We start from the raw sequence: 17332 nt of genomic DNA on the forward strand, positions 1-17332 counted from the left end.
CTGTTCTCAGCCTCGGGGGAGTGAGCATCCAGTGTTTAGGTGTGCTCTAGCAAGTGTGAAGGTTAGACACAGGTCTCCCTGCATTGGTAAACATGTTTTGTTGTAAGGATGTAGTCGGAGAACATGTCTCCTAGTTCATGACTGCCATAGGACAGAGCTATCAGATCACAGCTTGAGCGGATCTGACGGTTCAACCTCCCTGGGTGTTAACAACATCGCCTTCAGCTATGAGCTTTGATGCCCCACTAACTGAGGGAAAAGCTTATGAAATGCATCGTACGAACAGCTGCTTGTATTTTTTTATACACCAGTCCAATTGGCACGCATTAGCGTATTACATTGTGAATGTGTGTTTCTCCAGGTTGGCATCGATTTCACAGCGTCCAATGGGAACCCCAGGGAGCCATCGTCTCTGCATTATATCAACCCAATGGGCAGCAATGAATATCTGTCCGCCATCTGGGCTGTAGGCCAGATCATCCAAGACTATGACACGTATGTAACAGTGTTTTTAATAAAAACACAATTTAAAGGTCTGCATATGGCCACAAAAGCAGTGTCTGATAAAATCACACTCCTTCTTATTCACACTTCATGTCCACAGGGACAAAATGTTTCCTGCACTTGGATTTGGGGCTCAACTCCCACCCGACTGGAAGGTGAGAAAAGCATCCGTAACTGCGTGCATTTGTGTCCACGTAAATTTATTTTCGTATGTTTATTTTTGTGCATCTCATACTAGTTGAAACAATCAAATGGAACTGAATGCAAAAGGCTGCTAAAGCTTTCGGAAGTGTGAAATGAAAACGAGAATTTGAAGTGCAAGACAGAGAAGAGGCAGATAAAGAAAATGAATAATACTCACATATCCCAATGATTATGCAACTGTCATCCCATCTGCGTTGCCATGGCGCTGGAGTGAATACAAGGAAGTCTGAGGGGGGGATTTCACAAGGAAAGAATTGCACCCGCAGATAACGCTGTTTTTTGCATGCATTGCGTTTCTTTTAGCACTTATCTGTGCCACTTTTCTGTGTTATATACGCCCAGTTATAGTGTTCTTCTCTATCTTCTCTATCAAATTGTATACAAACATCTTAAAGGAGACCTATTATACCTTTTTTTGCAAATATGTAATATAAGTCTCGGCTGTCCCCAGAATGTGTCTGTGAAGTTTCAGTTACAAATACCCCACAGATCATTTATTATATAATTTTGAAAATGCCTGTTTTAAAAAACACAGTGTTTTCACGCATGTCTCTTTAAATGCAAATGAGCTGCTGCTCCCCACCCCCTTTTCCAGAATAGGGCTGTGCCTTTACAGCTTGTACCTCGAATACTCTGCTAAAAAACATCTGTTTGGTTTTGATTATCATGTCTATCGTGCAGAAATTGGGCGTTAAAAGCCATATTGGTTTAAACTTCAAATTTTCTGAGCACACACAGAAAGCGGCTCTCACGCAGCATGTTAGTACTAAACTAAGTTCTCTTTCATGTCTTATTGCGCTTAAACTGTCAAATACGCACAAGTTTATGGTAAAAACACACTATTTACAAAGACAGCCATGTTGGCCTAGAAAATTGCCACTTTTTTACACAATGTAACTACAGAAGAGTCAAGTTTTAAATAGGAAAAATATTGAACCTCTTTGGTCATTTTTGAGCGAGATGCAATGATTCAATGATCTATGCTAGGCTATGCTAAAAGTGCTACCGCCAGATCTGGAGATTGGCTGAATGGATTCAAAAACGGTAAAACTCAACTGTTTAACTCCAGGGGAGTTGAGCCTATTTTCAAAAATAGTGGCGTGTTCCTTTAAATGGAGTAAAAGTGACCATAAAAACATTTATGATGTCAAAGGATTCATTTTTTAAATAAATACTATTCAAACTTTCTACAAATCAAAGAAACCTGGAAAAATGCATCACAGTTTCTACAAGAAATTAAGCAGCACAGCTGTTTTCAACATTAAAAATACAAAATATTTCCTGAGCAACAAACCAGACCCCAAACTTTTAAACAGTAGTATGTGTCATAAATATACTAAATGTCACGATCACCATCTGTTGTGCCACTGATGCGCATTAAAAATGCATTAGCCCTGTTTTTGTTGTTTTTTTAGCTTTAGTGTTATTGTTCTTTTTTCTATTTATATTCCAGGTATCCCATGAATTCGCAATCAACTTTAACCCCACCAACCCTTTCTGCTCAGGTGAGGCTCAAAAACATTTTCCCTAGCATCCACAGATAAGGTTAAGTTAGTATTTATGAAGGTGTTTTATGTGCATGCAGGTGTGGAGGGGATCATTCAAGCTTATTCCAACTGCCTGCCTCACATCCGCTTCTATGGACCAACCAACTTCGCCCCCATCATCAACCACGTGGCCCGCTTTGCTACCCAGGCTCTCCAACAGGACACTGCAGCAGTAAGTTCCTGAACATTCAAGATAACCCCTGTTGAGAAAAACCAGCATATGCTGGTTAGGTATGTTTTGAAGCATGGCAGCTGGTTTAAACTGGTCCTTAGTTGGTCATGACCAGCCAAGGACCAACTAAGGACCAGCTTAAACCAGCTGCCATGCTTCAAAACATACCTAACCAGCATATGCTGGTTTATTCAACAGGGACCATGGGTTTTCTTGAGGAAAAGTAGGAAGGAAGTCTAGTTTGTTAATCTAGTCTTGCACTAGGAACAGTCTAATGCTTTGGATAGTAAGCCAAACCTGTTTCAGAAGTACATTTAGCTTGTTCAGATTGTATGATAGCTTGTACACTGATAAATTGATGGATTTAGCAGATAACTGAAACGCTTGCCATCTGTTGGCCATGGCAGTATCAGATCTGAAGCTAAAGCACTTTGGAGGTCCCTCTGGATGAGAGCATCTGCTAAATGTTTTAAATGCAAAAACAAACGACTGTCTCATGCATTTTACCTCCTGTCACTATTTAGCAGTTTAACAGTTAGCGACCACTCATTAAATGGACAGAAAGGCTCATCCTCAAGTTACAGACTGATGTGTGTGTCTCAGCTCAATGCTAAACAGCAAGTCTTCATTTAAAAGCTTTATTAGTCATATCACATCCTATTACTTTTGTCAACTTGGTCTTTAAGACTAAGAGGAAAGGCTGGAGTGGATCCACACCCACATTGCTTGCGCAAATCTCTCCGCTGAGGGAAGAACAGTATCACTCTGTGTTTCCCTCAGACGTTGAGTGGAAACTGTAAAAGCTTCTCGGTTTCCTAGATATGTGTAATATTTGAGCAAGGCACATGCGGGGCTCACTCTCTTCCGTGATAGCACAATGTGTCTGTGTTTCATCAGGCAGGGTGTTCCTGCAGCTTTCCACTTGTGAAGTTTAGCTCGCTCTGTTAACTTCCTGTTAGCGTGAGCAAAATTTGCTTCTAAAAAAGCATGTGGCTCTAAGTGCCTGTTGGCTATAGCCAATTCTAAGATAGCAATTTTGAATTAATTGTTAACCTAATCAACTGTCAACCAATTTCTTTCTTTCTGAAATGTTTTAAATTCAAAATACTTTAAATTTTGTCTCACTTTATTTGTGGCAGAGACGCTTTCAGTATTAAAATGACTGTTTGCTTCATTGTATTCAAGGAGAAGTACATACAATATTCTGTCATCACCATTTACTCCCCCTCATGTTGATCCAAAATTATATGACTTCTTTCTTTTGGGAGCACAAAAGGAGAAGTTAAACTGAATGTACTGGCTGTTTTTTTTAATACAGTGAAATAAAGGGGGTGGTGAGTATCAAGTTCAGAACATGCACCATAGAAGTACCTTAAAAATAATCTACATGACATATGTGCTGTAATACCTTTGTGGGAGGAAAACAATTTTAGAAACGCAAACCTTCCATCTCAGCACTCATATCTTACATTCATTACAGTACCGTTCAAAAGTTTGGAATCATATTGATGAAAAGAGACAGTAAAGATGTTTATAATGTTACAATTATTTTTTAAATAAACACTGTTGTTTTGAACACTCTGTTCATCAAAGAATCCTGGAAAAAAATGTATCAGTTTCCACAGCTATTTCATTTGGAAGCCTATGCTACTAAATAAAAAATAAAAAATTGCTAGATATAAAGTCAGATTTGTGAAAAAAAAAACCTACAGAATTGTGAGATACAAACTCACATTTGTGAGAAAAAAAGTCAGAATTAGGAGTTTTTATCTTGCAATTCTGACTATATTTCTCGCAATTTAAGATGGTATCATGCAATTCTGAGAAAAAAAAGTCAGAACTGTGAGTTTATATCTTGCAATTCTGACTTTATATTTCAACTGCGAGTTTAAATCACGAAATTATGAGAAAAAAGTCATAATTGCAAGTTTTTATCTTGCTATCCTGACTTTTTAACTCATAATTGTGTTTATATCACGCAATTCTGAGAAAAAAGTCAGAACTGTGAGTTTATATCTTGCAATTCTGACTTTATAACTCACAATTGCGAGTTTATATCATGCAATTCTGACTTTGTAACTCGCAATTATGAGTTTATATCACAAAATTCTGAAAGAAACAAGTCAGAATTGCGAGTTTTTATCTTGTAATTTCTTTTTTCTCACAATTGTGAGTTTGTTGTTATTTAAAATTTTAATATTTCAGAAATATTACTGTTTTAACTATTTTTGATCAGATGAATGCAGCCTTGGTGAGCATATGAGACTTCTTCCAAAAAAATCCACTCCAAAATTTTGAACAGTGTTAAAAAAAACGGCAAGGTTATCTCTTCTTGTGAGAAAACAGAGAAGAATCCAAAAAATGCACTGGACAAAATTATTGGCACCTTTAACTTAATATTTGGTAGCACCCCCTTTGGAAAAATAACTGAAATCAGTCGCTTCCTGTAACCTTGAATGAGATTCTTACACCTCTCTACTGGAATTTTGGACCACTCTTCTTTTGGAACCTGCTCCAGGTCATTCAGATTTGAAGGATGCCTTCTCCCAACTGCTGTTTTGAGATCTCTCCACAGGTGTTCTATGGGATTCAGATCTGGACTCATTGCTGGCCATTTCACAACTCTCCAGAGCTTTGTTTGTAGTCATTTCTAAATGCTTTTTGATGTGTGTTTTGGGTCATTGACCTGCTGGAAGACCTGCGACCTCTGGTGGAGACGCAGCTTTCTGACACTGGCCACTACGTTGCGCCCCAAAATTATTTGGCAATCATCAGATTTCATGATGCCGTTCACACAGTTAAGGCATCCAGTGCCAGAAGCAGCAAAGCAACCCCCAAAACATCTTTGAACCTCCACATGTTTGATTGTAGGGACTGTGTTCTTTTCTTTGAAGGCCTCATTTCTTTTTCTGTAAACAGTGCCATGATGTCCTTTACCGAAAAGCTCTACTTTTGTCTCATCTGTCCACAGTACGTTCTGTCCGAAGGATTGTGGTTTTGTCACAGAAGTTTTGGCAAACTCCAGTCTTGCTTTTTTATGCCTTTGTATCAGCAGTGGTGTCCTCCTGGGTCTCCTACCATAGCGTCCCTTTTCATTCAGATGGCGACTGATAGTGCGAGCTGACACTGTTGTACCCTGTGTCTGCAGATCAGCTCGAATTTGTTTGGAAATCAGGTTAATCAGGGTTCTTTATCCACCAATTTTTCATTAATTTTGCTCTTCCATCCATGTCCAGGGAGGTTAGCTACAGTACCATGGGCTGTAAACCTCTTGATGATATTGTGCACAGTGGACACAGGAACTTTAAGATCTCTGGAGATGGACTTGTAGCTTTGAGATTGTCCATGTTTTTCCACAATTTTTTCTTTCAAATCCACAGAAAAGTCTTTAAACTTCTTTCTTTTCTCCATGCTCAGTGTGAAACACAACAAAAAGGTCGAGTCAACTTTTCTCCATTTTAACTGGTTGCATGTGTGATATTATTGCCCACACCTGTTACTTGCCACAGGTGTGTCTAAATACAGATTACAGGAGCATAACATACTTGAAAAGCAATTATTTCCTACCATTTTGACAAGGCGCCAAAGGTCAGTTTTTGAGTTCTGTGTGAAATTTTATCAAGTTTGACTTTTCTTCTCTGTTTTTTTTGTTGCATTGCAAACAAAAATGATAACCACGTGAATACCAAAACAAGAAGTGTTGCATTTTCTGACAGAACTGCAAGGGTGCTGATATTTTTGCCCATGACTGTATATGCAGAAGTCAGTTATCAGTCTAGCTGGTGTTGTGTGTGTAGTATGGGTGTGCCTGTGTGGTTGTTTGCAGTTGTAATAGACAATAGGACTGACCCTGGCTCAGCAGAGCCTAATTGCTCCATAAGCCACTCACAAAATGTGCCTCCGGTTGTTAGTTCAAAGTCTGCTGAGGGGCTTTGAACAGCACAGTGCGCACAATTTCTCCCGCTCTTATTATCAACCCAGTGGAAAACAACCATTAAAATCCCTTTTCAATTATAGCTATTTATAGAAGATGATTCAGCGAACAAATGTTCTCTCTTTTCCCCCAGTTGTTCTTGGGTTTTAATGACTAATGAGGCTGCACCCTCAGGTCCGTTTTGTGTACAGGCCAGCAGCAAGGCCAGCTTCAGAGGAGAAGGAGAGCGGAGTGACGCTTTTTTGTTGTTGCGAGGGAACAAGGCTACACAGAATGCAAGTGCAGACATCATAGCGCCGAATGGCAAGGCACAGTTTGATTAGAACATTTTTACATTGAATTGAAATCCTTATGAAAGTTGAAATTAGATATTACGTAAAATTAAAAGGTGACTTGCATGAAGCCTGTTAAGTACATATTCAAGTCAAACTGCAGCACAATTAAATTATATAGTGCATAAAGATAATTAAGCTTTTTTATTTTTTATTATGTTTACAAATAACACTTTTGCATTGTGATTAATGTATCATTATATAATATTTTTAAACAAAAATGAATAATAATTTTGATATATAACATTATTGATATTTGATATATAAAAACTGTAATATAATATAATATAATACAATAAATAATAAAATAAAACTAGAAAAATATAAAAAACTGAATAATATATTAATATTACATAAAATTATTATTATATTATATGGCATGATATATATATATATATATATATATATATATATATACACACACACACACACAGTATATATACATTATATATGTATTTATATATACACACACAGTATTTATACAGTATATAGTATATATACAGTATTTATTATTTAGTATTATTACAGTATTATTATAATTATATAAGTTAATTATGTAATATTAGAAAATTTATATAACTGTTATAGTATAAAATATTATATATAAATATGTTACATATTATATTTTAAATAAAATACATATATTTAAAAAGATACAAATTGTCAAATTATTACATTCTAAATTATATATATATATATTATATTACATTGTTATAAATTATTACTATGTAACTGTTATATATTTATATTTAAATATTAATATAACTATTATAGTATAAAAAGTATACATAAATAATAAATAAATTATTATATTTAAAACTTATTATAAATATTATACATAAATATAATGAATTATATATTACATTTTAAATATAATGCAAACAGTTTAGATACAAATTATCATAAATTATTATATTTTATGAATTACATTATATATATGTAATTTTGTTATGTAAGATTTATATTTTAATATTAATATAACTTATAGTATAAAATATAAATTATTAATATTATATATAGTAAATACAGATTTTTATATGCGTATTAGCAAAAATATATATAAATGCATATATTTAAAATGATAAAATGTTTATATTTATATTATATTATATTATAAATACAATACATATATTTAAAAATATAAAAATTATACATTTTTACAAAGTATATTAATAACATTATTTTATAATAATTTATAAATTATTATTATGAACTATTATCAATTATTTTATTGTATAATTGATTGGAGTAATGAAAAATAATAATGTAATATTTAATACAATCATATTTAGTATAATAATTTAATATAATAATAATACAAGCTTAGTGTCCAAATGCTGAGAATTTGAGAAAAAAAAGGGTTCATTGTCTTTCAGCAAAACAATTATTTTTCTCATTTGAGCTTGGGGCAAATTAAGACCTGGACATGATTTTTATGAAATGTGTTCTGTAATGAACTACATTTGACTGAGCCTCTACACATCTCCTGCTTAAATGGTTAAAATAACTGAAAATACAACAATGAAAGGCAATGAATACATAATTTACATAGCTCCATCTCTCCTGGCACTCATTAAAAAACATCATGTCAATCAAAACTATAACCTGGATGATGTAAGCAGTTCCTCTGGTGGTGGATCATGAGCAGAGCACAGTGCTGAACTCACACTTCATAACCAAACATGCTAGGCCTGGAAGGAAAACTTAATAGTTAGTTATTATTTAACCTCCTTCAGGAGAGCCTAGAGCGCTTTCTATCCCTAATTGCACCCTGTCACCTCTAAAAGATAAAAATGGGTAGTGAAGAGAGATAGAGAAGAATAGAGTCTTAATGCAGTAGGAGGAAGATAGTGCTGCGGGCTCACAGCTTTTCTTAAAGCAGAAGGGGCTTTGTGAAATCCTCAAGTGTGCCATAGTCATTATTTGTTTCCACTACAACTGAATGGCCAAGAGGTCACTGGGAATATTTTATACGTATATATATACAGACCATTTGAAGCTGAAGAAGAAACTCCCAGAGGAAGGTTTCAATGTGGTTTCATAAGAGTTGCTGAATTTTGCACTGGAACACTTTATGAGGTAATCAATCAGTTTTATGTGTCTGTAAATATTCAGTTTAGCAGCGTCTCTGCTCTGGGTAATGAGACGCTAATGAGCCTATCTGTTCGCACATCAAAAGCCCAGACTTCAGAGGCCACAGCAGGGAAGAAGAGGTCGCTGTCATACACAGTCCACCGTTAGTGACCCTGGGCAGGTACCGCAAGTAACCCAGCAGCTAAACTGAGTTTATGCCTGTCCAAACAGTGTCTGTGTAAAGGTTAGGGAATCTGAACGAATTAGAGTTGTTGGTCAACATGCTTCCTGCAGTATCTTGTGGGTTTCAGTTTGTTAAATGTTGGTCATTTGGATGGTAAGTGATAAGACAGCTTGTGTGACTTCGTTATGTTCTGAGTGTGTATATTTAGGAAGGTTAACACAGTGCCTACAGGAAGTGTTACCCACAGTGTCTCAGCAATACAGTATGGCGGTTAGGGCAGGGGGGGCACAGCCTCGTTCCTTGTTCTGTTATGCATGACTGTACTGTTCATTTGGTCATAATACACCTAAGGGAAGAGGGCATGGCTTTGGATGTTATTTGTGTAAATGTCCACTGTTGCCTTCTTGATAATAATTTTCAGTGATCTCTTGCATAATCTATGTAAGCCCATTTCCCCCACTGGATAAAAATAAAATAAGGTAACTGTGACTTTTTCATCTCACAATTCTGACTTCTACGCAGAAGTGTGTGATACAAACTTGCAATTCTGAATTTTTTTTTTTTCACAGAATTGTGAGATATAAACTCGAAATTGTGAGTTATAAAGTCAGAATTGCAAGACAAACTCACAATTCTGAGAAATAAAATAGCAATTCTGGGAAATGAAGTCACAGTTGCAAGATAAAAACTCTTTTTTTTTCCTCAGAATTGCAAGCTTATATCTTGCATCTGTGACTTTTTCCTTTATAACAATCAGTTGAGAGTTAAGTCAGAATTGTGAGGTATAAACTCACAATTCTAAGAACATATCAGTCTTTTTTCAACTCAGAATTGGACTTTATAAGTCACAAATGAGTTTATTTCTCACAGTTGTGAGCTTGTCATGGAATTCTGTGAAAAAATTCAGAATTGTGAGTTTATGTCTTGAAATTCTGACTTTATAATTTGCAGTTTATAACTTGAGTTTATATAATGCAATTTTGAGAAAAAACGTCAGAATTTCAAGTTTATATCACAATTCTGACTATTTCTTGCAATTATATCAAGTTTATATCATGCAATATTTAGAAATAAATAAAAATTGTGAGTTTATATCTTGCAATTCTGACTTTATAACTCGCAAATGCAAGTTTATATCTCGCACTTCTGACTATTTCTCGCAATTATGAGCTTATATCACGCAATTTTGTGAAAAACGTAAAAAACTGTGAGTTTATATCTTGCAGTTATGACTTTCTAACTTGCAATTGCAAGTTTATATCTCGCACTTCTGACTATTTCCCGCAATTATGAGCTTATATCACGCAATTTTGTGAAAAAAGTAAAAAACTGTGAGTTTGTATCTTGCGATTCTGACTTTATAACTTGCAATTGCAAGTTTATATCTCGCAATTGAGAAAAAAGATGTTAAAATTGCTAGTTTATATATCGCAATTCTGACTTTATTACTTGCAGTTGGAAGTTTTTATCTCACAGTTGAGAAAAAACATTAGAATTGCACGTTTATATCAAGCTATTCTGAGAAAAAAAGTCAGTGATGAGTTTCTATTTTGCAATTCTGACTTTAGAACTCACAATTGCAAGTTTATATTTTGCAATTCTGACTCTGTAACTTGCAGTTGAAAGTTTATATCTTGCAATTCTGACTATTTCTCACAATTATGAATTTATATCAAGCAATTCTGAGAAAAAAAGTCAAAATTGTGTTTATATCTTGTGATTCTGACTTTATAACTTGCAAGTGCAAGTATATATCTCAAAATTCTGACTATTTCTCGCAAATATAACTTATGTCATGTAATTCTGTGAAAAAAGTAAAAATTAAATATTATTATAAAGTTTATATCTCACAATTCTGAGAAAAAAGTCGGAATTGTGAGATAAAAAGTCACAATAACTTTTTTTTTTTGTACAGTGGTGGAAACAGGGTTCCATAATAATCTGTTTTTTGGCACTTTCAGGAAAATATTATATTGCCACTATGATGCTAATGTGCTCTGGGTTATTGCTACATGGTTGCTAGGGTGTTCTGGGCATTCTAATCTCTAATTATGACTTTTTTAAAATTATAATTTTATTAAATGAGGATACATTAAATTTGTCAAAAAAAAAAAATCAAATAAATGCTGTTCTTTTGAACTTTCTATTTAAAGAATCCTAAAAAAAATGCATAGGTTTACGCAACAATATTAAGCACAAATGTTTTTTAAAACTGATAACAATAAGAAATGTTTGAGTAGCAAATCAGCATATAGAATGATTTCTAAAGGATCATGTGACACTGAAGACTGAACATTTTTTAAATTGCAATAATATTTCACAATATTACTGCTTTTACTGCATTTTTATTAAACAAATGCAGCCTTGCTGAGTATAAGAGACTTTCATAAACATTAAAAAACCTTACCAACTCCAAACTTTTGAATGTTGGTGAAATGTGAGATTTTTTGCCATTTTATTGCTCACCAGGTGAAAATTGTAGATCAATTTGTTTAAAAGAGTAGTTGCTATGGTGTTGAGTCCACCCCACAAGACTATAAATTCTGTCTAGATTTGAATCAGGTCCCTCCTTTAATAAAAGTCTGTGCCTGTTTTTGTCATCCTCTGTGTGAAAATTGTAAGTCTGATCCCTTAGAAAAGAACTAAAGTGCTTGCCTAAGTAAACACCACTAATAAGCCATAGACTGCATAAGTGATGAAATATTTTTGTAGAGCAGGCAAGGGAACACTTTAGAATGGTGTTTTATTATGCAATGCTTTTTGGAGGCACTTGACTCAAAGATTAGCTGTCCACAAGAGTGTATACTGTGGTAAATACTTGATTTCTGTCTAATCTCACCACAGTGGAACAGTTTCTTGTACTATTTGCCTATTTAGGTCACATCACCAGCTAAATTTAAGGCCAATTAGCTTTCACACCAGCCTCTAAATCCCTAGTTCTTATGTCTAATTTCTGCTGTGGCAGATCCAACTTTCTTCTTTCTGTGTGTGCGGTAGGGCTGGACTCCTGGAGGAAGTATTGAAGTATGGTGTCTATGAATTAGGGCTGGAGAGACAGGCAGCGCTCCATGCTAAGTGTTACTGTCAGAGAGGAGCTGCCACGGAGAGAGGGAGGAAGGGAAAGTGACAGCGTAAATCCCTCCACACATTTACTCCAGCTCCCCGTCTGTCTGCCTGTTGTGTGTGGGGGGAGGGCGGTGTGGCTGCTTTAACAAGACATTCAGCACATCAACATGTCTTATTTTTCCTTCACCCTGTCTTTGTATCTTGAGTAAACCGTCGGATTTGGGGCTAGATGAAATATCTGTCATTATCAGCGCTTGCTAAATACTGTTCATAATTAAGGGTTAGAGGTTTTTCAAAACGTCAAATCGTGGAGCTTCTGGTTTTCTAAGTGATTATATGTACGATTTTCACCAGGTGGATGATAAAAAGGGCAAAAAACTCCAAGTTTAAACTCCAAGCCTTGAAAATCATCAAATTGCACTTTTTACTTGGGCTTGGGTAAATAAACCCTCAAACACCACAGCAACCGCATAGCAATGCCTTAACAACCACTTAGAACACCCTAGCTGCATCTTAGCAACTACTACAAACACCTTAGAAACACCCTAGTGACCGCCCTATTAAAGCATAAGAATTATCCCAAATGTCTTTGCAACAGCATTGCAACAACCTAGAAACAAGCCTTAGCAATGCCCTAGCAACACCCTAGCAACACCCTAGCATTGTAGACTCCATATCTAATGCCTAGAAAAGAATAGAAATGGCTATTTTTACTTGGGACTTTGGTAATTAAACCCCCAAAACACCCTGTAGCAACACCCTAGAAACCACCCAGGACACTCCAACAACCAAATACTTTAGCAATGCCCCAGCAACCAGAAAGTCCAAGCTTAGAAAATCAAAGAAATTTCTTTTTTTGACTGGCAACTGCATGTTGTTTTTACTTGGGACTTGGGTATGTAAACCCTGAAGACATCTTTGCATCTGCATAGCAACACCCAAGAAACATCTTATAAAATTTTAGCTATGTCCTAACAACCACCAGAACACTTTAGCAATGCCCTAGCAACCATCTGGAACATGCTAGCATCATTAGAGCAATATCCTAGCAACTACCTCATATGTTCACAATATTGGAACATGCTAGCATCATTAGAGCTAGCATGCTAGCATCATTAGAGCAATATCCTAGCAACTACCCCATATGTTTTAGTAACTGCATAGCAACCACACAGAATACCTTAGCGACACCCTAGCACCTACCTCAGATGACCCTAACATTGTTAAACCCAAGACACATGTTAGCAGGTGCATAGCAATGCCCTAGAAACCACCCAGAATACTTTAGCGACACCCTAGAAACTATCTCAATTGTATAACAGCTCCCTAACAACCACCCAGAGCACTCTAACATCATTGACCCCATATCTAAGGCCTAGAAAACCATAGAAATGGCTCTTCTGACTTAAAGCTAAGACACACCCTAGCAACTGCATAGCCATGCCCTAGCAACCACACAGGATACCTTAACGACACCCTAGCAACTACCTCATATGTATAACAGCACCCTAACAACCACCCAGAGCACCCTAACATCATTGACCCCATATCTAAGGCCTAGAAAACCATAGAAATGGCTCTTCTGACTTAAAGCTAAGACACACCCTAGCAACTGCATAGCCATGCCCTAGCAACCACACAGGATACCTTAACGACACCCTAGCAACTACCTCATATGTATAATAGTACCCTAACAACCACCCAGAGCACCCTAACATTGTTGAGCCCATATCTAAGGCCTAGAAAATCATAGAAATGGCTGTTCTGATTAAAGCCAAGACACACCCTAGCAACTGCATAGCAACACCCAATGCAACCACCCATAATACCTTAGCAACACCCTAGCAACTACCTCATTTGTATAATAGCACTCTAACAATCACCCAGGGCACCCCAACATTGTTTACCTCATATCCAAACCTAGAAAATCATAGAAATGGCCCTTCTGTCTTAAACCTAAGACACACACTAGCAACTGCACCCAGAATACCTTAGCGACACCTTAGCAACTACCTTTATTGTATAACAGCACCCTAACAATCACCCAGAGCACCTTAACATTGTTGACCCCATATATAAGGCCTAGAAAATCATAGAAATGGCTCTTCTGACTTAAACCTAATACACACCCTAGCAACTACATAGCAATGGCCTAGCAACCACCCAGAATACCTTAGCGACACCCTAGCAACTACTGTAATTGTATAACAGCACCCTAACAACCACTCAAAGCACCCTAGCCTTGTTGACCCCATATCATAGAAATGGCTCTTCTGACTTAAACCCAAGACAGCAACTGCATAGCAATGCCCTAGCAACCACTCATAATACCTTAGCAACACCCTAGCAACTACCTCATTTGTATAATAGCACCCTAACAATCACCCCATATCCAAACCTAGAAAATCATAGAAATGGCCCTTCTGTCTTAAACCTAAGACACACACTAGCAACTGCACCCAGAATACCTTAGCGACACCTTAGCAACTACCTTTATTGTATAACAGCACCCTAACAATCACCCAGAGCACCCTAACATTGTTGACCCCATATATAAGGCCTAGAAAATCACAGAAATGGCTCTTCTGACTTAAACCCAACACACACCCTAGCAACTGCATAGCAATGCCCTAGAAACCACCCAGAATACCTTAGCGACACCCTAGCAACTACTATACTTGTATAACAGCACCTTAACAACTACTCAAAGCACCCTAGCCTTGTTGACCCCATATCATAGAAATGGCTCTTCTGACTTAAACCCAAGACAGCAACTGCATAGCAATGCCCTAGCAACCACCCATAATACCTTAGCAACACCCTAGCAACTACCTCATTTGTATAATAGCACCCTAACAACCACCCAGGGCACCCCAACGTTGTATACCCCATATCCAAGACCTAAAAAATCATAGAAATGGCCCTTCTGTCTTAAACCTAAGACACACACTAGCAACTCCACCCAGAATACCTTAGAGACACCCTAGCAACTGCCTCAATTGTATAACAGCACCCTAACAACCACCCTAGCTTTGCATTGGTGGGTTTTACATGGGCAAACTCAATTTTCTGCTTCTTTAACTTATTTGATTTAACAAGATGTTTTCAGGAACTGCATCAAATTTAGTGTATGCAATATTTGAAGAGTTTATCACTGTAATAAAGTGACATGTGAGCATGTAACCTTCCATAGACTCCTTTTATAATTTCCCTTTCCTCTTTTGCAGCAATACTTCACGCTACTCATCATTACTGACGGCGTGATCAGCGACATGGACGAGACACGTCACGCTATAGTTCAAGCCGCCAAGCTGCCCATGTCCATCATTATCATCGGGGTGGGCAACGCCGATTTCACCGCCATGGAGTTTCTGGACGGCGACAGCAGCGCGCTCAGATCCTACACGGGAGAAGAGGCGGTCCGAGACATCGTGCAGTTTGTCCCATTCAGGGACTTTCGCAACGTGAGTGTTTCTTATCCTGATTTCCTCTCTCGATTCTACACTGCTTCAGTTATGTAAGTGTGTTGTCATAGGGTACATGATGCTATGTTGTTAAAATGGTAATTTCAGTGCCAGGTTAAAAAGTCGTTCCAGAGCCGCAATAAATTCTCAATATTATGCAGATGAATTGACCCGCAGGCTTTAGCTTACGCATATAATCAATATTTCTGTTGCCACAGACCTCTGGATAGTTTCTTGTTGTTCTGAAGTGAATCCAATCCTGGATCACGAATGTAAACAGAATCTTCAGTAGGAGTGCGAGTGGGCGGTCTGTGGGCCATGTGATTTCCTCAACAGCAGGAGGGAACGGGCAGCACTCCCTCATTTGGGCTCCATTCAGAGGAAATTAAAATTCATTTAGCTTAGAGAGAATATGGAAGGAAACTGTGCCAACTGTCTACCGTTTCTTCGTTTTATTACATGGAAGTGGATTTAACAATCTAACAAGTGGCCACTGCCAACATGTGCATCCTCAATGATGTCGTTGCGTGTGTTTGTTGTTCTCGCAGGCTCCGAAGGAAACTTTAGCCAAATCCGTATTGGCAGAGCTGCCGCAACAGGTCACACAGTATTTCAAACAGAGGAACCTGTCGCCTAGCAACACGATGCCGGAATAAGCGCCGGAGGCCCGGAGTTCACACTGCATGTTGCCAAAACCTGCTAACTGTTTACAGACCCCCCTTGACCAATTCAATGGACAAAGTGCATGTTTTTTTCTGTACAGAAGTGTTTTTAGTAAATGTTTTTATTTATTGGTTTATATATAGACGGTATATATGATGACTCGTCGATCTAAATGCAACAGCCATCTGTGTGTCTTATAACAAAACATGTAACAGTATTCGGCTGAATGTAACTTTATACTACCATTTTCTGTGTTTTAAGAGAAGTGAAAGATAAAGAGTACTTTATGTAGTGATTTGTATTTAGTGCTAATCGTATGGTGCCATGGTCAAGGTGGTGTTGTTGATTTTGTACAGTTTTATCGGTTGTTTATGTTCCACTCAGGTCAATAAATTTCATTTGAGAAAATCATGACTGCTGCACACGTCGCACAAACATACTGATTTAAGAACTGAGGCTCTAGATCTGATTAGCGCTCTAGTTGTGAAAATTGCTGCAGGTTGGTAGTGAGTCACAAACAACACCTTCAAATAACAAGTGATCAAGCAATGTTGTGCTTCTTTGAACACTTTGCATTGATCACTTTGAGCAGGGTGCTACTTTTGATTTTGATTTGAAGTCATGAGACAAATTGAAGGACAAAAAAATTCAAAGACCATATTTCCTTTTTCTGGTATTATTTTTGTGAGTGCATTTATGTTATGGACAGATGTTTGTCTTACTTTCTTGTATTCCATTACAAACATCTGAAAGTTCATAAATTAAAGATACATTTAAGAAGCAAAATTAAGAAAAATAAATCAAATCAAAGGGCTCTATATGATCCCAGCTGAGGAATAAGGGTCTTATCTAGTGAAGCAATCTGCCATTTAAAAAATATATATATAAAAATGTATGTACTTTTTAACCACAAATGCTCATCTTGTACTAGATCAGCTTCATGTATTGCATAATCATGTTGGAAAGGACACACGTGCCGTAGGCAGAAGTACCGATCCAGTGTTTACAAAACAAATGTGCAAAGAAAGTCAAGCACCCGTTACAAAAAAAGTAAAACGACGAATGATTTCGAAGTTGGAGGAGAAAATGAGATGGAGTTTTTTGCATTACCCTACCTTTTTGAACCAGAGTACCTGAGAATTTTGCCAGATTCAACATGTCCTCTGATTGGATGTTCAATTTAGTGAAT

At 36.9% G+C, this 17332-nt stretch overlaps 1 protein-coding gene across 2 annotated transcripts in view; it reads left to right on the forward strand.

Annotated features, from left to right (window-relative positions):
- cpne2 (copine II) overlaps positions 1–16554 on the forward strand; it is a 31175-nt gene extending 14621 nt beyond the window's left edge. For both annotated transcript variants that reach the window (XM_051134895.1, XM_051134894.1), the window contains exons 11-16: positions 362–495; positions 605–659; positions 2162–2213; positions 2294–2427; positions 15244–15480; positions 16029–16554. In XM_051134895.1, coding sequence (XP_050990852.1) covers positions 362–495; positions 605–659; positions 2162–2213; positions 2294–2427; positions 15244–15480; positions 16029–16136 — 720 coding nt within the window. In that variant the 3' untranslated portion in view covers positions 16137–16554. The remainder of the gene's footprint in view (positions 1–361; positions 496–604; positions 660–2161; positions 2214–2293; positions 2428–15243; positions 15481–16028) is intronic.
- The last annotated feature ends 778 nt before the right edge of the window (positions 16555–17332 follow it).

This window comes from Labeo rohita, chromosome 18 (genome assembly GCF_022985175.1).
Source record: "Labeo rohita strain BAU-BD-2019 chromosome 18, IGBB_LRoh.1.0, whole genome shotgun sequence".
Lineage (NCBI taxonomy): Eukaryota > Metazoa > Chordata > Actinopteri > Cypriniformes > Cyprinidae > Labeo > Labeo rohita.